This window comes from Lathyrus oleraceus, chromosome 6 (genome assembly GCF_024323335.1).
Source record: "Lathyrus oleraceus cultivar Zhongwan6 chromosome 6, CAAS_Psat_ZW6_1.0, whole genome shotgun sequence".
NCBI lineage: Eukaryota > Viridiplantae > Streptophyta > Magnoliopsida > Fabales > Fabaceae > Lathyrus > Lathyrus oleraceus.
Genome location: NC_066584.1, coordinates 127,031,058 through 127,049,173, shown reverse-complemented (window position 1 = coordinate 127,049,173; position 18,116 = coordinate 127,031,058). Strand labels below are relative to the sequence as shown.

Genomic DNA, 18,116 nt, shown 5'->3' with positions numbered 1-18,116 from the left:
GCCCTCACAAAAACTCAACAAAAGGGGTTAGGCAAGCAGGATGAAATCAAAAGATAACAAGACCATGGCAACACAAAGAACAGGTTAGAACAAAACGGAATAAAAGCAGATACTGTCACATTCGCGACTGCTTCGCCTAGCGAAAGCCTAGCGAAGCTTCGCTGCGTGCTCGCCTAGCGAAGCGGCTAGCGAGCACCTGCGGGATTTGGATTTTCCATTGGTACCTGCACGATGTTAAAGATTCCAGATCCTATGGCATTCACCTCATAAACGAAATTGTTAAACAGTCAAGGCATAAATCACATATTCATACACAAATATAACCCTGTGGGCCAAGCCTGAGGTTACCTCATATATTCAGTATTCAACCCGAGGCATAGAGTAATAGGAACAGAGGCATACCTGATGAGAGACCTGTTAAAATTGGAAGGCAAGGCCGGATTGGCGAAGTAACGTTTAGGGTTTGCGCGAGGCGGAATGAACTTCTCAGGGCTGCCCGAAGGTTGCTGCAGAGTAGTTCCTAGGTTTGAAACTCCACGTGAACTCCAAGTCTATTTCTCAGGGAATTTCCAAGTGTCTGAAACCCTACTGAAACTCTTATATTTATAGCTGATTTTCGTGGACTTGTGGGCTTGGAATGAGGGAGACCCAAAATTTGTTATATTTTAATTATTTATTTAATTTATTTTTTTTGGAAAAAATGAAAGGGTAAATTTTGGGGTATTACAACTGGGTCTCAATTGTGTCCAGAGGCTAAGAAGGGATCGATCGTTTTTTATTTTTAAAAAACTCTTCTCACATATTTAAAGAAATAGTTTTTATTAACATTAATGTATAAATATTTTATATAGAAATAGAAGAGGACTCTCTCTGTCTCTCTTGCACGTCTCTTTATTTTCCTCACATGAAAACCCTATCTCTTTTGCACCTCTTATTCTTTTTCTCACGCGAAAACCATATCTTTGTTAAAGAAATTTAAATGAGTCGCCATCGCTTCCAAGATTTCCCAAAACACTATTGCTGGTGCATTTCACTGTCTCAAGTTTGTTCAATTTCTTTTTGGATGAAGGAAGAATTGTTAGGAATCATAGTGTCTTCAGATTTGGAGGACGGTGCTACTTCTTTCACATCAATATAAGTGCTTAAGAATAAGGTAAGTATCGTGTTGCATTCTCTAATGACTTAAAGTATGATACCATGGTAAGTCAATATTAAAAGATGGTTTAAATATGTTTTATGTCCTTGAAAATGTACAATATTTTTCTTTTCAGGTCCTAATGGAGTGATATGAGGAACCATAGCGTAATCTTTAGGGTCGAAGATGGAAAATCTGGACGTGTCCAGAATACCTAGGTTCGGTAAACAAGGGTCATATACAATGCCCCTACCATGGTTAGTATTCATTGGAATGAATAACTTCTTTCTTCTTCAGTAGCATGATTATTATATGATAGTAATGAGTTACACGACAGGACAAACAATTTTTTTTTGAGATAGACTCTAAAAATTATGTCATTGTTGGATATCATGCTGGGAGTATACTACTGACTGAAAATGCAAGAAAATGCAAAAAAAATGCGAGAAAATGCGATCACCTAAAATGAAAGGAATTTGAATTTTTTCTTTACTTTTGTTGCAGAATTAGTTTTTACATAAGTACAAATACAAAGCGTTTATGTCATAAATATTAAAACTAAATTGTTTATTGAAGTAGGGAGTTAGTGTGCCATTCTGAGATATTTCAATTTTGTGTCTTGAAATAGTTCAAATTTTTCTTATAACTCAAACCTTTATAGGTCACTCAATCTCTTTGCATGAATTTGAACATCCAGCTTTGGGATTTTTTTGAAACCTGCATCTAGCCTGCAAGGAATTTGGAATTAATCCCTATCCTATTGATATGGAGTTTCAATCGCCTTGTATGGTTCTATAAACCATTGAACTTCTTTAAATTCCCAACTTATTACTTTTAATAAGCTTTTGTACATATATATTTCCTCCAAATTGCAGCCATTTCTAATGCCAGTGTTGCTTATCTTCAAGTTATTTATACCCTTTATACTTGTAATGTAAGTGCACTTTACTGGTAACACTATTTATCACTATCCCCTAAGTATACATGTTTGAGACTCTATTCCTAAAATATACGGGAAGCCATTTTTACTGACAAAGCATCTCAAATAAATGATGTATGATTGTATTAGCTTCTTAAGCTATGGACATTCCCATGGTTGATTGTCAGCATTATTGTTTTTAAACAGGAAGCAGGAACAATTTTATGGGGAGATAGCATCATGATACATCTTGGATGTTGCATTTAATCATATCATATGTCATAAAACATGATAAACTTTCTAATCTTTTCTTTTTCCTAAAACTAAATAGGAGAAAATAGCGTTCAAATGGTATAGTCACATAAAAATGGCCAACGTTACATATTTCATAAATAATGTTTTCTAGATATGGCTTTCAAGTTGTGATGTATACATCTTCTACCAGTTGTTGTGATTTTTTTAAATCTTGTACCAGTTGTTGTGATTTTTTTTACAACTATTCATCTAAAATTACTAGCACCGGACGAAACTGCAGATGTGCATTTAGTGCAATAACCAATCTTAACCAAGTCTAAAGGATGGGATGCTACTTTCTTGTTATATTTTTCTCATATGTGATTACCATTCAAATTTTTTCTTGTATATTCATCATTTTCTTTGTAATTTCTTTTATGTTTCATAGATTTGTATAAATTATTTTATGTTCTCACAGTTATGAATTTTTCACGTATCGATCTATTATGTGTTAAAATTTTGTATATGTTCAGTAATAAAAAATTATAGTCATGTTCATGGTAGTCAAAATCTCGATCCTACTCGTACGATTTTACGATCTTGCAACTCCCCACCGTGCCAGAGAATGATCAGAATCGGTTTTTGGTAGACATGGTTAGAATCGCGGTGATATCACGTGAAAACTATAGAATCGTCGTTTTTGTTGCAAAACCCTAAAACTTTTTTTTAAAATCTGAAACGATTCTTTTCTACCTAATAACTAGGAGTAATCAATACTCAGTCACCCAATAATTAAGGATTTATTCAACTTCCCAAAATACATCATAATTAGTAACTTCCCAAAATAAATTTATTCATTCCAATTCATCTATCATAAGAAATCCGTTTTTTTATACTTAAGTGTATTATGGCAGATAAGATGGCGTACATTTCAATTTAGCGGAAGCCAATTATACGGAGTTTTTCTAAAACGCCATATTCGTAAATTGTGGCGGTTGAAATCGACACAATAAAACTTTTTAACAACCATTTTTTCCTACTATTTTGTAGTGTTTGTCCCAAATGTCATGAAGTAATAAACCATCCTCCTACCCTTTTTTCTTGATAATTCCTTTTATTTTGTGACATGACTTTAGGAGAATGATTTACATATCATTTCTCTAGCATGTATTAACACAAACATTATTATTGACCGACCTCAGATAGTTCTGACTTCTACTTAAGTCCAATTATGATTGCTTAACATAGCGTTAATTTTTTCCCAAAAGAAAAATCATTTTTATAAGTGAGTTTGTAAGTCTCATACTCCTCATGGTATTGTATGAAAATATTGCTCCTTTTTTCATTTCTGAGAGCTAGTGACATACTTGTTGATTTTTATCTAAGTTGGAGCCCTTCTCATAATGATGTATAGGTTCACATTTTCATGCTTGTGGGTGAATAGTTGAGTTTTCTCAAAAAATGACAAAACCATCTTTCATTTTTTATTACTAACATCATTTACTAACATTTTGCTTGTATTAATTTTTACTTCAAAGTCATTTACTTTATGCTCCTTTGTTTTATGTCATTTACTTTATACTTTATGCTTAGAATTCTATATCATATTATTTGTGATTATATCATTTGTTCTTTGTCCATTTGGACTTTTCTTTTATATCCTTGCAAATAGAACACTAATAAGAAAAACCTAAAAAGAAACTTGGTTCTCTTGATTCATGGACTTGTGGTTATTATCCTTAGCAATGTTGTGGAGTTATGGACTTAGAATTAGGATCTTGACCATTGCTTTGGGACTTGTGATTTGAGACCTTGGAATTCCTCTGAAACGTTTGACTTTGGACTTCTTTTGGAGACTTGGTTGAGTTTCTTTGGTTTCATCTGATACATGAATTATTTTTTGCTTCTTTGGCTTGCTAGAGGCTTAATTCGCAGGAGAGAATTCTTGCTTGACTTATGTCATAAAGCTTGTTATTTATTAGTTATATGTTTCCTCCCTAGATTTTACTTTATGCTATAGGATAGTCACTTCTCCTCCCTTTCTTTAATTTGCAAAATCTTCTCTCTTTTTCAGAAATCTTCTTGTTTTAACTTGAACCATTTTCTCAATAAACCTTGACCTTTGTCAAGTGATTTTCAAAATCCTTTTTCCTAATAAATGCTAATTCATCTTAAGCATATTTAGACGAATTTCAAAAGACTTAAAAAATGCATAATTCATTCAAATCATTTTGTGCCCTTTGTGCACTTTTCCTTTTAAAACTTTTCTCAGAGTTTAGACATGAGTTATTTCAATAGTTTAAATATAATTCTCTTATCTCCATAGTATTGATGGTAATTCTTTTCCATCTAAGAGAGCTAGTGGCTTACTTGTAGATTTTTATCCAAGTTAGAGCCCTTCTCATGGTGATATTCTCATACTTTTGGGGGACTAGTTAAGTATTCTCCTTAAAATGATAAAATGTATTTCCCTTAAAAAATGAGTCAAAACAAACATCTTTGTTATTTTTACCACGAACTACGAGGTTTTGATCTTCCATTGCACTTTATTGGTACGTTGGCATGAGATTTCAAAAAGTCTTGGCAAACACAAAAATCATAAAAAAAAACATTTCTTTCCCCATCTCTCCAATATTTTGCAAACAACACATTTTGTTCAAACTAAAATGTACACATTTTCAAAGAGGTTCCCATGGAGTACCATGGATGTTTAGGTTTTGATCTTCCATTGCACTTTATTGGTACGTTGGCATGAGATTTCAAAAAGTCTTGGCAAACACAAAAATAATAAAAAACCATTTCTTTCCCCATCTCTCCAATATTTTGCAAACAACACATTTTGTTCAAACTAAAATGTACACATTTTCAAAGAGGTTCCCATGGAGTACCATGGATGTTTAGGGTGCTAATACATTTCCTTTTCATAACTAACCCCCAGACCCTTATCTCTTTTATTAATTTGTTTTAAAACTTCTTCGGATTTTGTTCGTACTTTTTTACTTTTTCTTTGGAAACAATAAAAGCGCGGTGACGACTCTTGCTTTATGAGTTAAGTTAATTAATAAATTAATCTCTAAATCTTTACTACTACAGAAAAGTGACGACTCTGCTGGGGAGTAATCCCTAGTAGGTTAAGCCCATCTTTATTTTTGTGTATATATTATGTTTGTTGTTGTTTGTTATTCTTTGTTCCGCCTGGTGCTTGGTGATCTATGTGTGTTGAGATAAGTCCTATACCCGGACTTGATAGCTCTTATGATAGGAGGGTGGCATAGTCATGTTTGGTTTACGTGGAGTTAATCATTAATAACTGACTTGAGATCTCCTGCTCAATGGAGGCCCCTTTGGTTTTACTGATGTCACATGAGTAGTCGTAGTTAGCATTACTTTTTCCGACCTGGGAGCCCGACAAGATGAGGACCTTAGAACCCTTAACCCATATTGGCCTTTTAGAATGTAGCGCGGTGACTATTCAGGTGTAGACTTGAATTAGGTTTTATGTGATACTACACTCGAACGAGTTTCTGTTGAGAATATTATTGGTTGACAAGTAGTCGTTTAAGCCAGTAATATCCAAAAGATCGAATTATGACTATGGGAACCTTTTAGAACCTTGTTATACAGGTGATTATGCCCTTATTGCATACGTTGTGGGTTGGTTCTTAGCCTTGGCTCCATGCTTGTGACTCTGAACCTTTGAACCTTGTTTGTGTTCCTTGTGTGGTTCGGTTTGTGATGGTCGCATCATGCACTCATTGCATTCATGAGCATTTTTTCAAGTTTTCAAGGAACTTAAAGACTCTATTTGCAAACATCGCATAAATTTTAATCATGGAAATTGGAAGGAGAAACACTCGAAAATACAGTTTCAGATGTCCCGATATTATGGAATTAAGGAAGCTAGCATCTTTTATGGATGATCCTAAGGGTTTCAAATACCGTTTTGGAAGACTTTAATTCGTTCTATCTACTGATGTTGAGGATGGTCTTCTTGGTACTCTGGTTCAGTTCTATGATTTTGTTTACCGGTGTTTCACTTTCCTTGATTATCAGCTATTGCCTACCATAGAGAAGTATGCTTATCTTTTGGATATAGCGGTTTTCGATAAAGTTCCTTTTAGTGGGGTGGAAGGAATTCTTGAATCTCGAGTTATTGTTGAATCCACTCACTTGAGGAAGTCTGATATAGATGCTAATCTCACTGTCAGAGGAGGTATCAGAGGGTTGACTTCGAAATTTTTGATTGAGAAGGCTTTTTCTTTTTCCAAATCTGGTAGTATGGTGGCCTTTGAAACTATTTTTGCCTTACTCATCTATGGTTTGGTCTTGTTTCCCAGCATTGACAAATTTGTTGATGTTAATGTTATGCGGATCTTCTTGATTAGGAATCCAATTCCAAGTTTGTTTGGTGACACCTATTTCTCCATACATCATAGGACTTCTAAAGAAGGTTGAACTATTGTCTATTGTGCACCTTTACTATACAAATGGTTTATTTCGCACTTGTCGCAATCTCCTATCTTCAGAGAAAACAAGGATTGTTTAAGGTGGTCTCAAAGACTCATGTCTCTCACCAATGATGACATCACTTGGTATTCTTCTATTTACGACGTCGTTGAGATTATTGATAGTTGTGGGGATTTCTCTAATGCACCTCTTCTTGGTACACAAGGGGGAATAAACTACAATCCGAATTTGGGGAGACATCAACTTGGGTTTTCTATGAAAGACAAACCTAATAACACTTTGTTAGAGGATTTATTTTTCTATCAAGGGAAGGACTCTCAAGGATTGAAAGCTAGGATGGTACGTGATAGGCACAATGTTCATAGGAAAAGAAAAAGTGAGCTTGAATTGAAGAATTGTATTGCTTTGGAGCCTTACACTAGTTGGATGGAGAAGAGAGCCAAAGAATTCAAGATGCCATACGCTTATGAAAGACCTATGTCTTTAGTAATGGTCAAATCGCCCACTATTAAAGGCATAGAAGAGTTGCAAGAGGCTTCGGATAAGATGAAGCAAGAGAGGGATGATTGGGAAGACAAATTTGACACCTCACACCTTGAGAAAGTAGAATTGCAGAAGCAGTTAAAAGAAAAGTGTGACTTGATAGAATTGCTTGGGCAATGTGCTGTGAAGAGATCAAGGGACCAAGAGGATTTATTTTTCTCTAACAGTTCATCATCTACTCATCTTCCCACTTCTGGTGTTTGAAAAGGCATTGTAGACCAGCTCGTGATAGAGAAGGATGTTATGAAAAGAAACTATGAAAGAGAAACCAAAAGGCTTCACAAGAAGTATCAGCTCGGAGTTGGGTCGTCATCGGACATGATTCCGTAGATCTAGTTTCTTTCTGTTTATAATCATTGAAATTGTATTTCTGATTGTAATCCTTCAAATTATCAATAAAATGAGATTTTCAATACATCGGAATGCATTATTCCCATTATGATTTTTGCAATCTATGTTTTAAAGTTCCTTGAAAAATAATAATAACAACATTCGCATCCGCATTCATATATCATGCATCATGTTGCATCTTGGTCTTTCTTCGAGTAAGTTTTTCAGGAGGCTTATTTCTTTCTTGGTCTTCATCCAGACAAGTTATCCCACTGGTACAATACTCGAGCTAACCAGTTGAAGAAGATGGGGTGCCTAGAGCAAGAGAATCGTGAACTCCGTGAAAAGGTGACTACTTTTAGGGACAATTATGAGAGTCGTACTGCTATGATGGAAACTCTGGTGGCTGCTCAGAATTAGCCACCTCCTCATCAGATTTCGCTTCAGAGGATTGTGATTTCCGAAATTATCTCTACACCCATCTCTGTGGCTCTAGTCAGTGCTTCGTAGCACCACATGCCTTATGCTTTTCCTTGGGGCATGCCTCCTAAATTCATACCTGAGGGGTATCAACCTGTTGTTGAAGTTCCTATGACTCAATCTGTTATATCAGTACTACCTCTCGTGGTTCATGTTGTTCCTTATGTCGAAGAACCTGTTTGCCATGCCTACCAGAGTGAAACTGTTGGCATCTATGAAAGAATGGACGAGTTTCAAGACCAGTTTCAACCTATGTAGAAAGAGATTCAAGGTTTGAGTGGGAAAGATCTATTTGGGAGGAATGCCTATGATCTGAGCTTAGTTCCTAATATGAAGATTCTGAATAAGTTCAAGGTACCGGATTTCGAGAAGTATAAGGGCAACTCTTGTCCTTTGAGTCATATAGTGATGTACGCTCATAAGATGTCGACTCAGACTCACAACCATCAGTTGTTGATCCACTGCTTTGAAGTGATACATGGGGCTCGATAGCACTCAGATTCGAACCTTCAATGACCTAGGTGAGGCGTTCGTTCATCAGTACAAGTATAATGTCGATATGGAATGGGGCAGAGATTAACTTTGTGCTATGTCCGAGCGGATAAAGAAACTTTCAAGGAGTACGTGGAGAGATGACACGAGATTACTGCAAATGTTAGTCCTCTATTGAAAGAAAAGGAAATGAATTTTTTTTCTTGAATACGATGAGTCCATTTTACTAAGATGGTAAATATGGGTTTGAGATTAGAAGAACGTGTCCGTGAGGGACGGTTGAAAGAAGGTGGTTTATCTGACTGTTCCAGAAAGTATGGGAATGGCTTACCCAAGAAGAAGGAACATGATGCTAACGATATCTCGCAAGATAAACATAAGAGATTTCTGAGGAGCAGTCAACATCATCAACATGTGGCATCAGTAACTCCAGTTATTAATCCTACTTCAGCCGTTCAAATAACACTAAGTTATCAACCACGTTTTCAACAACGTACAAATCTACAGAATTAAGCCCAGAGGCCCGCACAATTTGATCCAAATCAAATATTATATACAGAATTATATCCTACTTTAATACAGAAGAATTTGGTACAAACAAGAACTCCACTAGTTGTTCCGAAATAGCTTTCGTGGTGGTATAAACCTGAGGTGAGAAGGTTAATGTAAAGTGGTATTTTGTCTTTTGAAAGGAGCACCTAGTCATGATATTGAAAATTGTTTCACTTTGAAAGTTGGGGTGAGAAACTTAATGCAAAGTGGTATTTTGTATTTTGAAGACTCAAGTCCCAATGTAATAGCTAATTTGTTTCCCAAACATGATGGTGCAACTGTGAATATGGTCAAAGGATGTCCATGAAAATACTGAGTTTTCAATGTCAATCTGATCAGAAGATCCTTGATCGAAATGCATGCAACTTTGTGCGAGTTGAACTATTATGAGAATGGCCATGCTTCTTTCCATAAATGTTCCAAAAAACCTCGAGGGTGTGTTGTGGTGAAAAGAAGCTTACATGTAAATGCTGGATAAAAATCTTATTCAGATTACAAGGGACAAAAATGAAGATGAGCATGAGGTGAAGGTCATAGTCCCCCGTTTCAATCTCCCATAACCAGTTGTGGTTTCATATAATGGTAAGAAGCTTGTTATTTCCCTGTTGGTCATTCGTTTGGAGGCTCTTACAGCCTACGAATATGATAAAGTTGTGCCTTACAAGTATAGTACTACCATGGTGGAAGATAGTAAAGAGGTGTTTATTCCTCCTTTTTTTGTCTGTTGTGAACATTGTCGATGTAAGTGGCGTGACACGAAGTGGTCAGGTATTTGTTGCCGCAACTCCTACGAGGACTGAAGGTATGGTGATATAGAATTCAACTCAAGAGAAAACTCATGTTATGCAAACCGGCCAATCCAGTAGTGTAAATCAGAGTCTTGATCAAAATGAAGTGCTGAAGTTGATTAAGAAGAGTGATTTTAATATGGTGGACCAGTTGTTGCACACTCCATCCAAAATATTCGTATTATCTTTACTAATGAGTTCAGAAGCTCATCGAGACGCTTTGCAGAAGGTCCTGGAGCAAGCCTATGTGGACCATGATGTAACGACTTATCAATTTGATGGCATTGTGGCCAATATTATCGTTGTAACAATCTGAGTTTCAGTGATGAAGAGTAACCCGAGCAGGGAAGGAATCATAACTTGGCTTTGCACATTTCCATTAACTGTCAATAAGATGCCATGTCCAATGTGCTGGTGGAGATTGGTTCTTCTTTGAATGTTTTGTCTAAGACCACTATGTCCAAGCATTCTCATCAAGGTGCTCCAATGAGATTAAGTGGGGTTGTTGTAAAGGCCTTCGATGTCTCAAGGAAGACTGTAATTAGGGAGGTTGATCTCCCAATGAAGATATGTTTGTGCTTATTTCATATCACTTTTCAAGTGATGGATATTCGTATCGCCTACAGTTGTCTCTTAGGACACCCATGGATTCATGAGGCTGGAGTAGTGATATCGACTCTCCATCAGATTCTGAAGTTTGTAAAGAATGTTAAGTTAGTGATCTTGGGTGGCAAGCAGGCCATGTTGGTGAGTCATCTCTGTTCATTATGGTACATTGATACCGACGAAACTGAGGGAAAATAATTTCGAGCTCTTTCTGTTGATGATATTGATGCTAGAAAGAATGAGGAATCCATGACATCTTTGAGAGATCACCAACACGTGGTGAAGAATGGTCAATCTACTAGGTGGGGATAAGTTGTTGAGCTCCCCGAGAACAAGAACAAAGCTAGTTTAGTCTTTTCAACAGGCTCAACCCAAAGAGATTTGAAGCAAATTCGGGAAGTGTTTCACAATGCTGGCTTTATTCATTCTAAGGATCAGCCTGTTGCCGCCATCCTAGAGGACGATGAAGAGCAGGAAGCACCAAACTTTGTGACGCATGGATCGATATGTCAAATTGGATTGTTGTTGATGTTCCTTTTGTTATTCACTTATTGAAGTAATATGTTTTTTGTTATTTTCAAAAATCCTTTCATTATGCTCAAAGTGAAAGTAAATTTATGTGGGCTTTGTTTCTGATTTTCATTATCATTAATAAAATGTTATTTCATTTATCCATATTACGTTTTCTCTTTTTGCTTTTTTCTGGAAAAAATTGTAACATAAAAAACCAAGATAATAATCACTTTTATATCTGCATCACAATGTATGTTTATCTATTCATATTCTAAAATCAAGCATAAAATCATTGTGCAAATTAATTGTTAAACCCGTTGAAAATAATGACCTTATGCCTTCTCCCAACTTTGAATTTCCTGTGTTTGAAATGGTAGAAGGGGATGATGAAGAGGTTCCTAATGAGATTTCTCGGTTGCTTGAGCACTAGGAGAAGACCATTCAGCCCCATAAAGAGCTATTGGAAGTGATTATTCTGGGTTCCGAAGATAACAAGAAAGAAGTCAAGATTGGGGCACTGCGTTGTCTAGATGTTAAGAAGAGGATGGTAGATCGTCTTAGAGAGTATGTGGATGTGTTCGCTTGGTCTTGTCAAGATATGTCAGGTCTTGATACTGATATTATGGAGCATCAATTTCCATTGAAGCCAGAGTGTCCGCCAGTTAAACATAAGTTGAGAGGAACTCACTCTAATATGGCTGTTAAACAAAAGCATATTGATGATGAGTTTCTTGTTACTGCTGATTATCCTCAATGGGTGGCTAACATTGTACCAGTTCCAAAGAAAGATGGTAAAGTTAGAATGTGTGTTGATTATAGAGACTTTAACAAAGCTAGTTCAAAAGATGATTTTCCTCTGCCACACATTTACGTGTTGGTAGATAATACAACTAAGTTCAATGTCTTCTCCTTTATGGATGGGTTCTCCGGCTATAATCAAATCAAGATGGCACCCAAAAACACGGAAAAGATAACATTTATTACACCCTGGGGAACATTCTATTATAGATTGATGCCTTTCAATTTAAAGAATGTTAGTGCAACGCACCAAAGAGCCATGACTACTCTTTTCCCTAACATGATGCACAAAGAGATAGAAGTTTATGTTGATGATATGATTGCTAAGTATAAGACCATGTTGAGTATTTGTTGAAGTTGTTTTAGCGGTTGAGAAAGTTTAAACTCCGGTTGAATCCTAATAAGTGTACTTTCGGTGCCTGTTCAGGAAAGTTGTTGGGTTTCATTGTTATCCAGAAAGGTATTGAAGTAGATCCCAATAAAGTCGGAGTTATTCAAGAGATGCCTACACCAAAGATAGAAAACCAAGTCAAAGGGTTCCTCGGGCATCTGAATTACATATCCAAATTTATATCTCACATGACTGCTACATGTGGGTCAACCTTCAAGCTTCTTCACAAAGGTGAAGATTGGGTTTGGATAGAGGACTGCCAGAAAGCCTTTGACAACAACAAGGAGTATCTGCTTGAACCTCCTATCTTGTCTCCTCTAGTGGAAGGAAGACCATTGATTATGTATTTGACTGTGTTAGAAGAGTCCATGGGTTTGTGCTTGGACAACAGGATGAGACCAGTGGGAAGGAGCATGCCATCTACTATCTGAGTAAGAAGTTTATAGATTGTGAGTCTCAGTATTCCATGCTTGAGAAGACTTTTTGTACTTTAGCCTGGGTTGTCAAACGTTTACGCCAGTATATGATCAACCATACCAGTTGGTTGATATCCAAAATGGATCCAATCAAGAATATTTTTGAAAACCCTTCTTTGATTTGAGGATAGCTCATTGGCAGATGTTATTATCTGAATATGACATTGAGTACCATACTCAAAAGGTGATTAAAGGAAGTATTCTTGCAGATCATTTGGCTCACCAACCGATCAATGATTATCAATCCATCAGGTTTGACTTCCTTGATGAAGATGTTATGTACTTAAAAGCTAAAGATTGTGATGAGCCATTTCCTGAAGAAGGACCAATGCCTGGATTTTGGTGTGGTTCCGTGTTTGATGGAGCTGTTAATACTTATGGTAAAGGAATTAGGGCAATCATTATTACTCTTAAGGGTTCTCTTATCCCTTTCACTGCATGATTGATGTTTGATTGCACGAATAATCTGGTAGAATATGAAGCTTGTATCATGAGTCTTGAGTAAGCTATTTATTTGAGAATTAAAATCCTTGATGTGTATGGGGATTCAACCTTGGTGGTTAATCAGATTAAAGTAAAATAGGAGACTCGTCATCCTGGCTTAATTCCTTACAAGGATTATACAAGGAGGTTGTTGTAAGACCCCAATTTTGACCCTAAGATCCCTCATGCAATTACATCATAAGCATTAGCATTGGGATCATACATTGGCATCCTCCTCACCCCTCTTTCATTGGGTTTGTTTTGGGGGAGATCACCAAGCACCATATGATTGTATCTTACTTGTATATTATAATTTTACTAACCAAAATACCAAAAATATGTCTTTGTATTTGCCTAACTCTTTTGTAGGTAGGGCATGATCACCATTGATTCATCAAGATCATATCTAGGGTTTGAGACCCTCATGACAAAGAGCACAACCATGAATTGATCCAATAATGGTTATGAGTATCATATATGAGTTCCATTGATTCCTACATATTATATTGATCAAGTTTTCTTCAAGAGTTTGAAGGTGATTTGCCTTGGAAACCCTAGTTTGACTGGGTATCTTGAGTAACTTCTCCAACAAGCTATCTCACCAATTAATCAAATTTCTCAAGGGACACTTCAAAATTCATTATCTTATGCATATATGATCTACCATGAGCCAAGAAAGTCCAAAGAATTGAAGGTTAGCAAGGTGGTTGATGGTGGTTGGCCAGATGAATTCATCTGATCAGAACTGGGTCTCCCTAGACCCTATCTCCTATAATTTTCACCATACGAAAATGATTCCAAGATCAAAGTTACTCTAAATGACATTCCTAACAACTTTAATGTTGAGACCTAGAGCTAGTTTTTCTTGTAAAATTATTTTCTATGTTGAAACATTATAGGTCATTTTGTCTAAACCCTAATTTGAAAGTTAACTTCCCAAGGCCATAACTTGCTCATTTTGTTATGAGATGAAATATTTCCAAGTTGAACAATCAAATTCAAAGTGTCTAATTCAACCTTTATGTTTGGAGTGATAGAAAATTCAACTTTTATGAGCTTGTGATATGAGGTTACATTATAGGTCATTTGTGACCTATACCATTGAACAAGTGATTTTTCCAAACTTCGAAAATGCATAACTCTATCATTATAAATCCAAATGACATGTAATAGGTGACCATTTTAAATTTCTTTGAAATATCTACAACTTTGATAAAGACACTTTTCTCATTTGAAGCTCACATAAAAAGTTAAGCAAGGGGGAATATTGAGATATATGGCTTGACACTTAGAAAAAATTTCAACATGTTGAAATTTCTAAACTTCTGCCTCAAAATTCTTCATGTTCCAAGCTCCAAATGAAAAAGTTTTGAACATGAAAGTTGTTCCTCCTGATCTAACCTTTCAAAAAAGTCCAATTTCATCCATTTTGGACAAGATTTTCTAGGGTTGCGCATGGATAGAACATTGCATCATCATTTGGCAAAAATCAAACTTCAAGCTTCCATGTACAATTGCCTAGCACTCCAATTTGATTTCAGACTTGTTCACACTTAATTATGGATCAAATGGAATGATCTCATGGGCCTGTACACTCCCATGCACCCATGCATCACTCATTGCCAATTTTGGAAACTCAATTGTAAGGTGCAAATATCATGTGATTCAGCTATAAATAGAGCACCATATGCTCAGAATTAAGGACTCCTTCGCGCCAGCTTTGATCCCAAACACCAAACCCTTCCATTTGAGAGGATAATCCTGAGAATTTCCATTGGAAATTGAGTTTGAATCTCACTATTTTGAGATTCAAAACTCCAGGGATCCAAGACCTTTTGTGCATTCTAATTTACTTCTGCAAGCACCCTGAGCAAGATCAAGCACGAGCAAAGCAAGAACAAGTGAATCCAGACCTGCATTGAAGGTATTTTCTAGAAAATTTCATCTCTTCGATTGTCTCTCAATTCCACTCAATTCTCTTGGATCTTTGGTTGTCTAAAGTCCTACCAATGTAGGCAAGAAAATTGAGTTGCTTAGAGGTCAAACCGAAGCAACTCAGTTGACACACCTCAAAATTCAACTCCTCATATATTTCTATATATGTGGAGTTAGTTAAAATTGAGATCAGATTCGTGCTCTACACCATTTTTTCTTTCAGATCATGTCCTCCTTTTTCATTTTCTTGATGGTGATGAGTGAACTAGTCCGATGGACCTCGCCTGAGAAGGTGACCGAAGGTCCAGCGTCGGTGGTGTGCTGGATAGGTTCTGAGCCGTTGATCTCATTTGAGTTGTTTTAATCTCACGCGTTGCTTGTAATTACCATTTGTATTACGCATTGACTCGTGACTATGGTGGTCAGCACGCTGATGGCCACTTGATCTGCCACCTCAATTAATGAGGGAGATCAAGTGGTCCACGTTTTTTCTGATTATTTGAATTTCATTTTAATTGTTTTATTTTCATTAATTCATATTAATTTTAATATTGATCCAAAAAATATGAGAGTTTCACCAAAAAAATTCAAATAATTTCCTCTTTCATATTCTGAATTAAAATTATTTTTTGGATCATTATTAATATTTTTCATGATTTAATTGATTTTACATTTATTTTTAATTGTTTAAAAATACTTTTAAGTATTTAAAAATTATGATTTTTTTTCTCCAAGGTCCTTTGACCTTGCTTGACCTATGATAAATCTCATGGCCATTTATTTGGTGTTTTGATGAGGTTTTAGGAATTTGACAAACCATATTTAATTTAAATGCCTTATTTTAGTATTTTTAATTTGAATAAATACCAAATAATTTTGTTGACCAATTGTGATGACTTGTTTGTGTTTGACTCTTGTTGTTGGGCCTTGGTCAAGGTTGATTTGACTTTGTCAAGTTAATATCATTGAATTTAGGGGATTGATGGAATGTACGTTCCATCCCCCAAAATGAATGGATGATATTAATTTGGTAAAGGTCCTTCTTTGACCAATTTGAGTTTGGATCCATTCCCCTCCCTCTTCATCTCATTCCCCTTCTTTATGCATTCATCTCATTTGGCCTATGATATCTCAAAGTCCTAAAGCTAGTTGATTGAAAAATTAACATGAGTATGGATGAGATTAGGCCACCTTTTTTGCATATTCTTTTTGTGTGTGGTATGTTTCATGAGCATAGTCCATTATACTATGTCTCTAACATGCATTAACACCAAAATTATATTGCCCGACCTCAAATAGTTGTGACTTCTACACAAGTCCAATTACGATTGCTTAAGATAACGCTAAATTTTTGACATAAAAGACATAGCATTCTAGTTAGTGAGATTGTAAGTATCCCCTCTTTCATAGTATTGTGTGGAAACTTGGCCTTTTTTCCTTCCTTTGGAAGATATCTTGGCTCAAGGATTCATGCTTGTGATAAGTGGGTTGGGTGTTCTCCAAAGAATGTCTTAAAATGAAAAGCAAAAGCAAAAAATACTAACTTCTAACCCATTAACAACTAACTTTTTATTTCAAGCCATTTACTTTAATTTCATTTAATTCTAGCCTTTATTCATTTGTCATTGTTCATATCATTCTAATTGTTTATGTTAATGCAATTTTCACTTTGTCCACTTGGACCATATTGTGTGATATATCTTGTTTGTATATATTTTGCTTGTTTGTGTGGTCTTTGACCATTAATGTACATAATAACAACAAAAATCCTAAAAAACTTTTGTGTGGTCTGTTGGCTTGGTCTTGGACAAATGGACTTAGAACTTAGGCAAAATTCCTATGCTAAAGGACTTGGCCAATGCCAACTTATTGAGAAACCAAGTGCTTGCAATTTGAAACTTCATCTGACACATCATTCAAGATCCCTCTGAGTTCATCTGCAACATGATCATTGTGAAGCTGTTATCTTGAACCTATGACTTGTGGAATTCATCTGATACATGGGATAATTTGAAGAAGATCATGGAGTGGCTAAGGCTTGGATGTGGCTATCTTTATTTGATGCCTTTGCTCTTCAGGATAATATAATTGTGCATTTGTATGTTGCTGGTTTTTAAATGTCCAAGGGAATTATGGGTTTCTATTGACATTCTTGTCTATTGAATTGCTACCCATTTGGTCAGATCTTTTCAACTCTTAACTTTTAATTTTGTGCATAGGATTAGTCTCTTCATCTTCTCCCCATTTATTTATTTTCAAAATCTCTCCCTCCCTTTTCAAAATCTTCTTTGATTGAACTTGTTTTGTTCTAAACTCTGACCACTTTGCAAAAAGATAGAAACTTTGGCCTTATGCCATTGTATTTTCGAACTTCTTTTCTTAAATCAAACTTGTAAATAAACTTAATTATACTTGACTTAAAATTTCAAAAATCCAAAAAGAATTAATTCATTCAAACCATTTTTTGGCCTTTGTGCCTTTCAAACTTTATTTTTATTAAAAGCAATGCATCCACTTTGAAATTTGTATCACGAACTACGAGGTTTTGATCCCTCATTTTTATGTTGGTACGTAGGCACAAGTCCGAAGGGCTTGTCAAACACAAAAAATATAATTAATGAGTTCTTTTCTCATCCCCCCATTCTATTTGTTTGTAAACATCATTTTTGTACCAAATACATATGCATACAAAAAGGGCTCCCTAGGAGTACCTAGGACACTTTGGGTGCTAACACCTTCCCTCTGTGTAACCAAACCCCTTACCTGTAATCTCTAATATTTTATTAGTTTTGATTTGAAAACTTCTTACTTTGGGTTTTGTTCGTACTTTTTCCCTTTTCCCTTCGCAACAATAAAAGCGCGGTGGCGACTCTTGTTATTTGATCTCTAGCTTATCCATAGCTTGATGATCATGAATTTTCCGCTACAGTTGTCAACTGTCTTCAATAAAATAGAGTTTCATCATATACTTCGC

General features: G+C 35.8%; 1 protein-coding gene and 1 long non-coding RNA gene across 2 annotated transcripts; both read left to right on the top strand.

Moving 5' to 3' along the window:
• The first annotated feature begins 880 nt into the window (after positions 1-880).
• Positions 881-1,528, top strand: LOC127093038 (uncharacterized). Its single transcript, XR_007792391.1, has 2 exons — positions 881-1,153; positions 1,272-1,528. It is a non-coding gene; the product is annotated as an uncharacterized LOC127093038 (long non-coding RNA).
• Positions 1,529-6,851: 5,323 nt separating this feature from the next.
• Positions 6,852-7,502, top strand: LOC127094376 (uncharacterized). The gene has a single exon (XM_051033217.1). It carries the CDS (start codon positions 6,852-6,854, stop codon positions 7,500-7,502), a length of 651 nt encoding a protein of 216 aa, XP_050889174.1.
• Positions 7,503-18,116: the final 10,614 nt, after the last annotated feature.

Excerpts from the sequence above, each read along its gene's own strand:
- LOC127094376 (XM_051033217.1), top strand. The coding sequence starts at position 6,852 with ATGTCTCTCACCAATGATGACATCACTTGGTATTCTTCTATTTACGAC.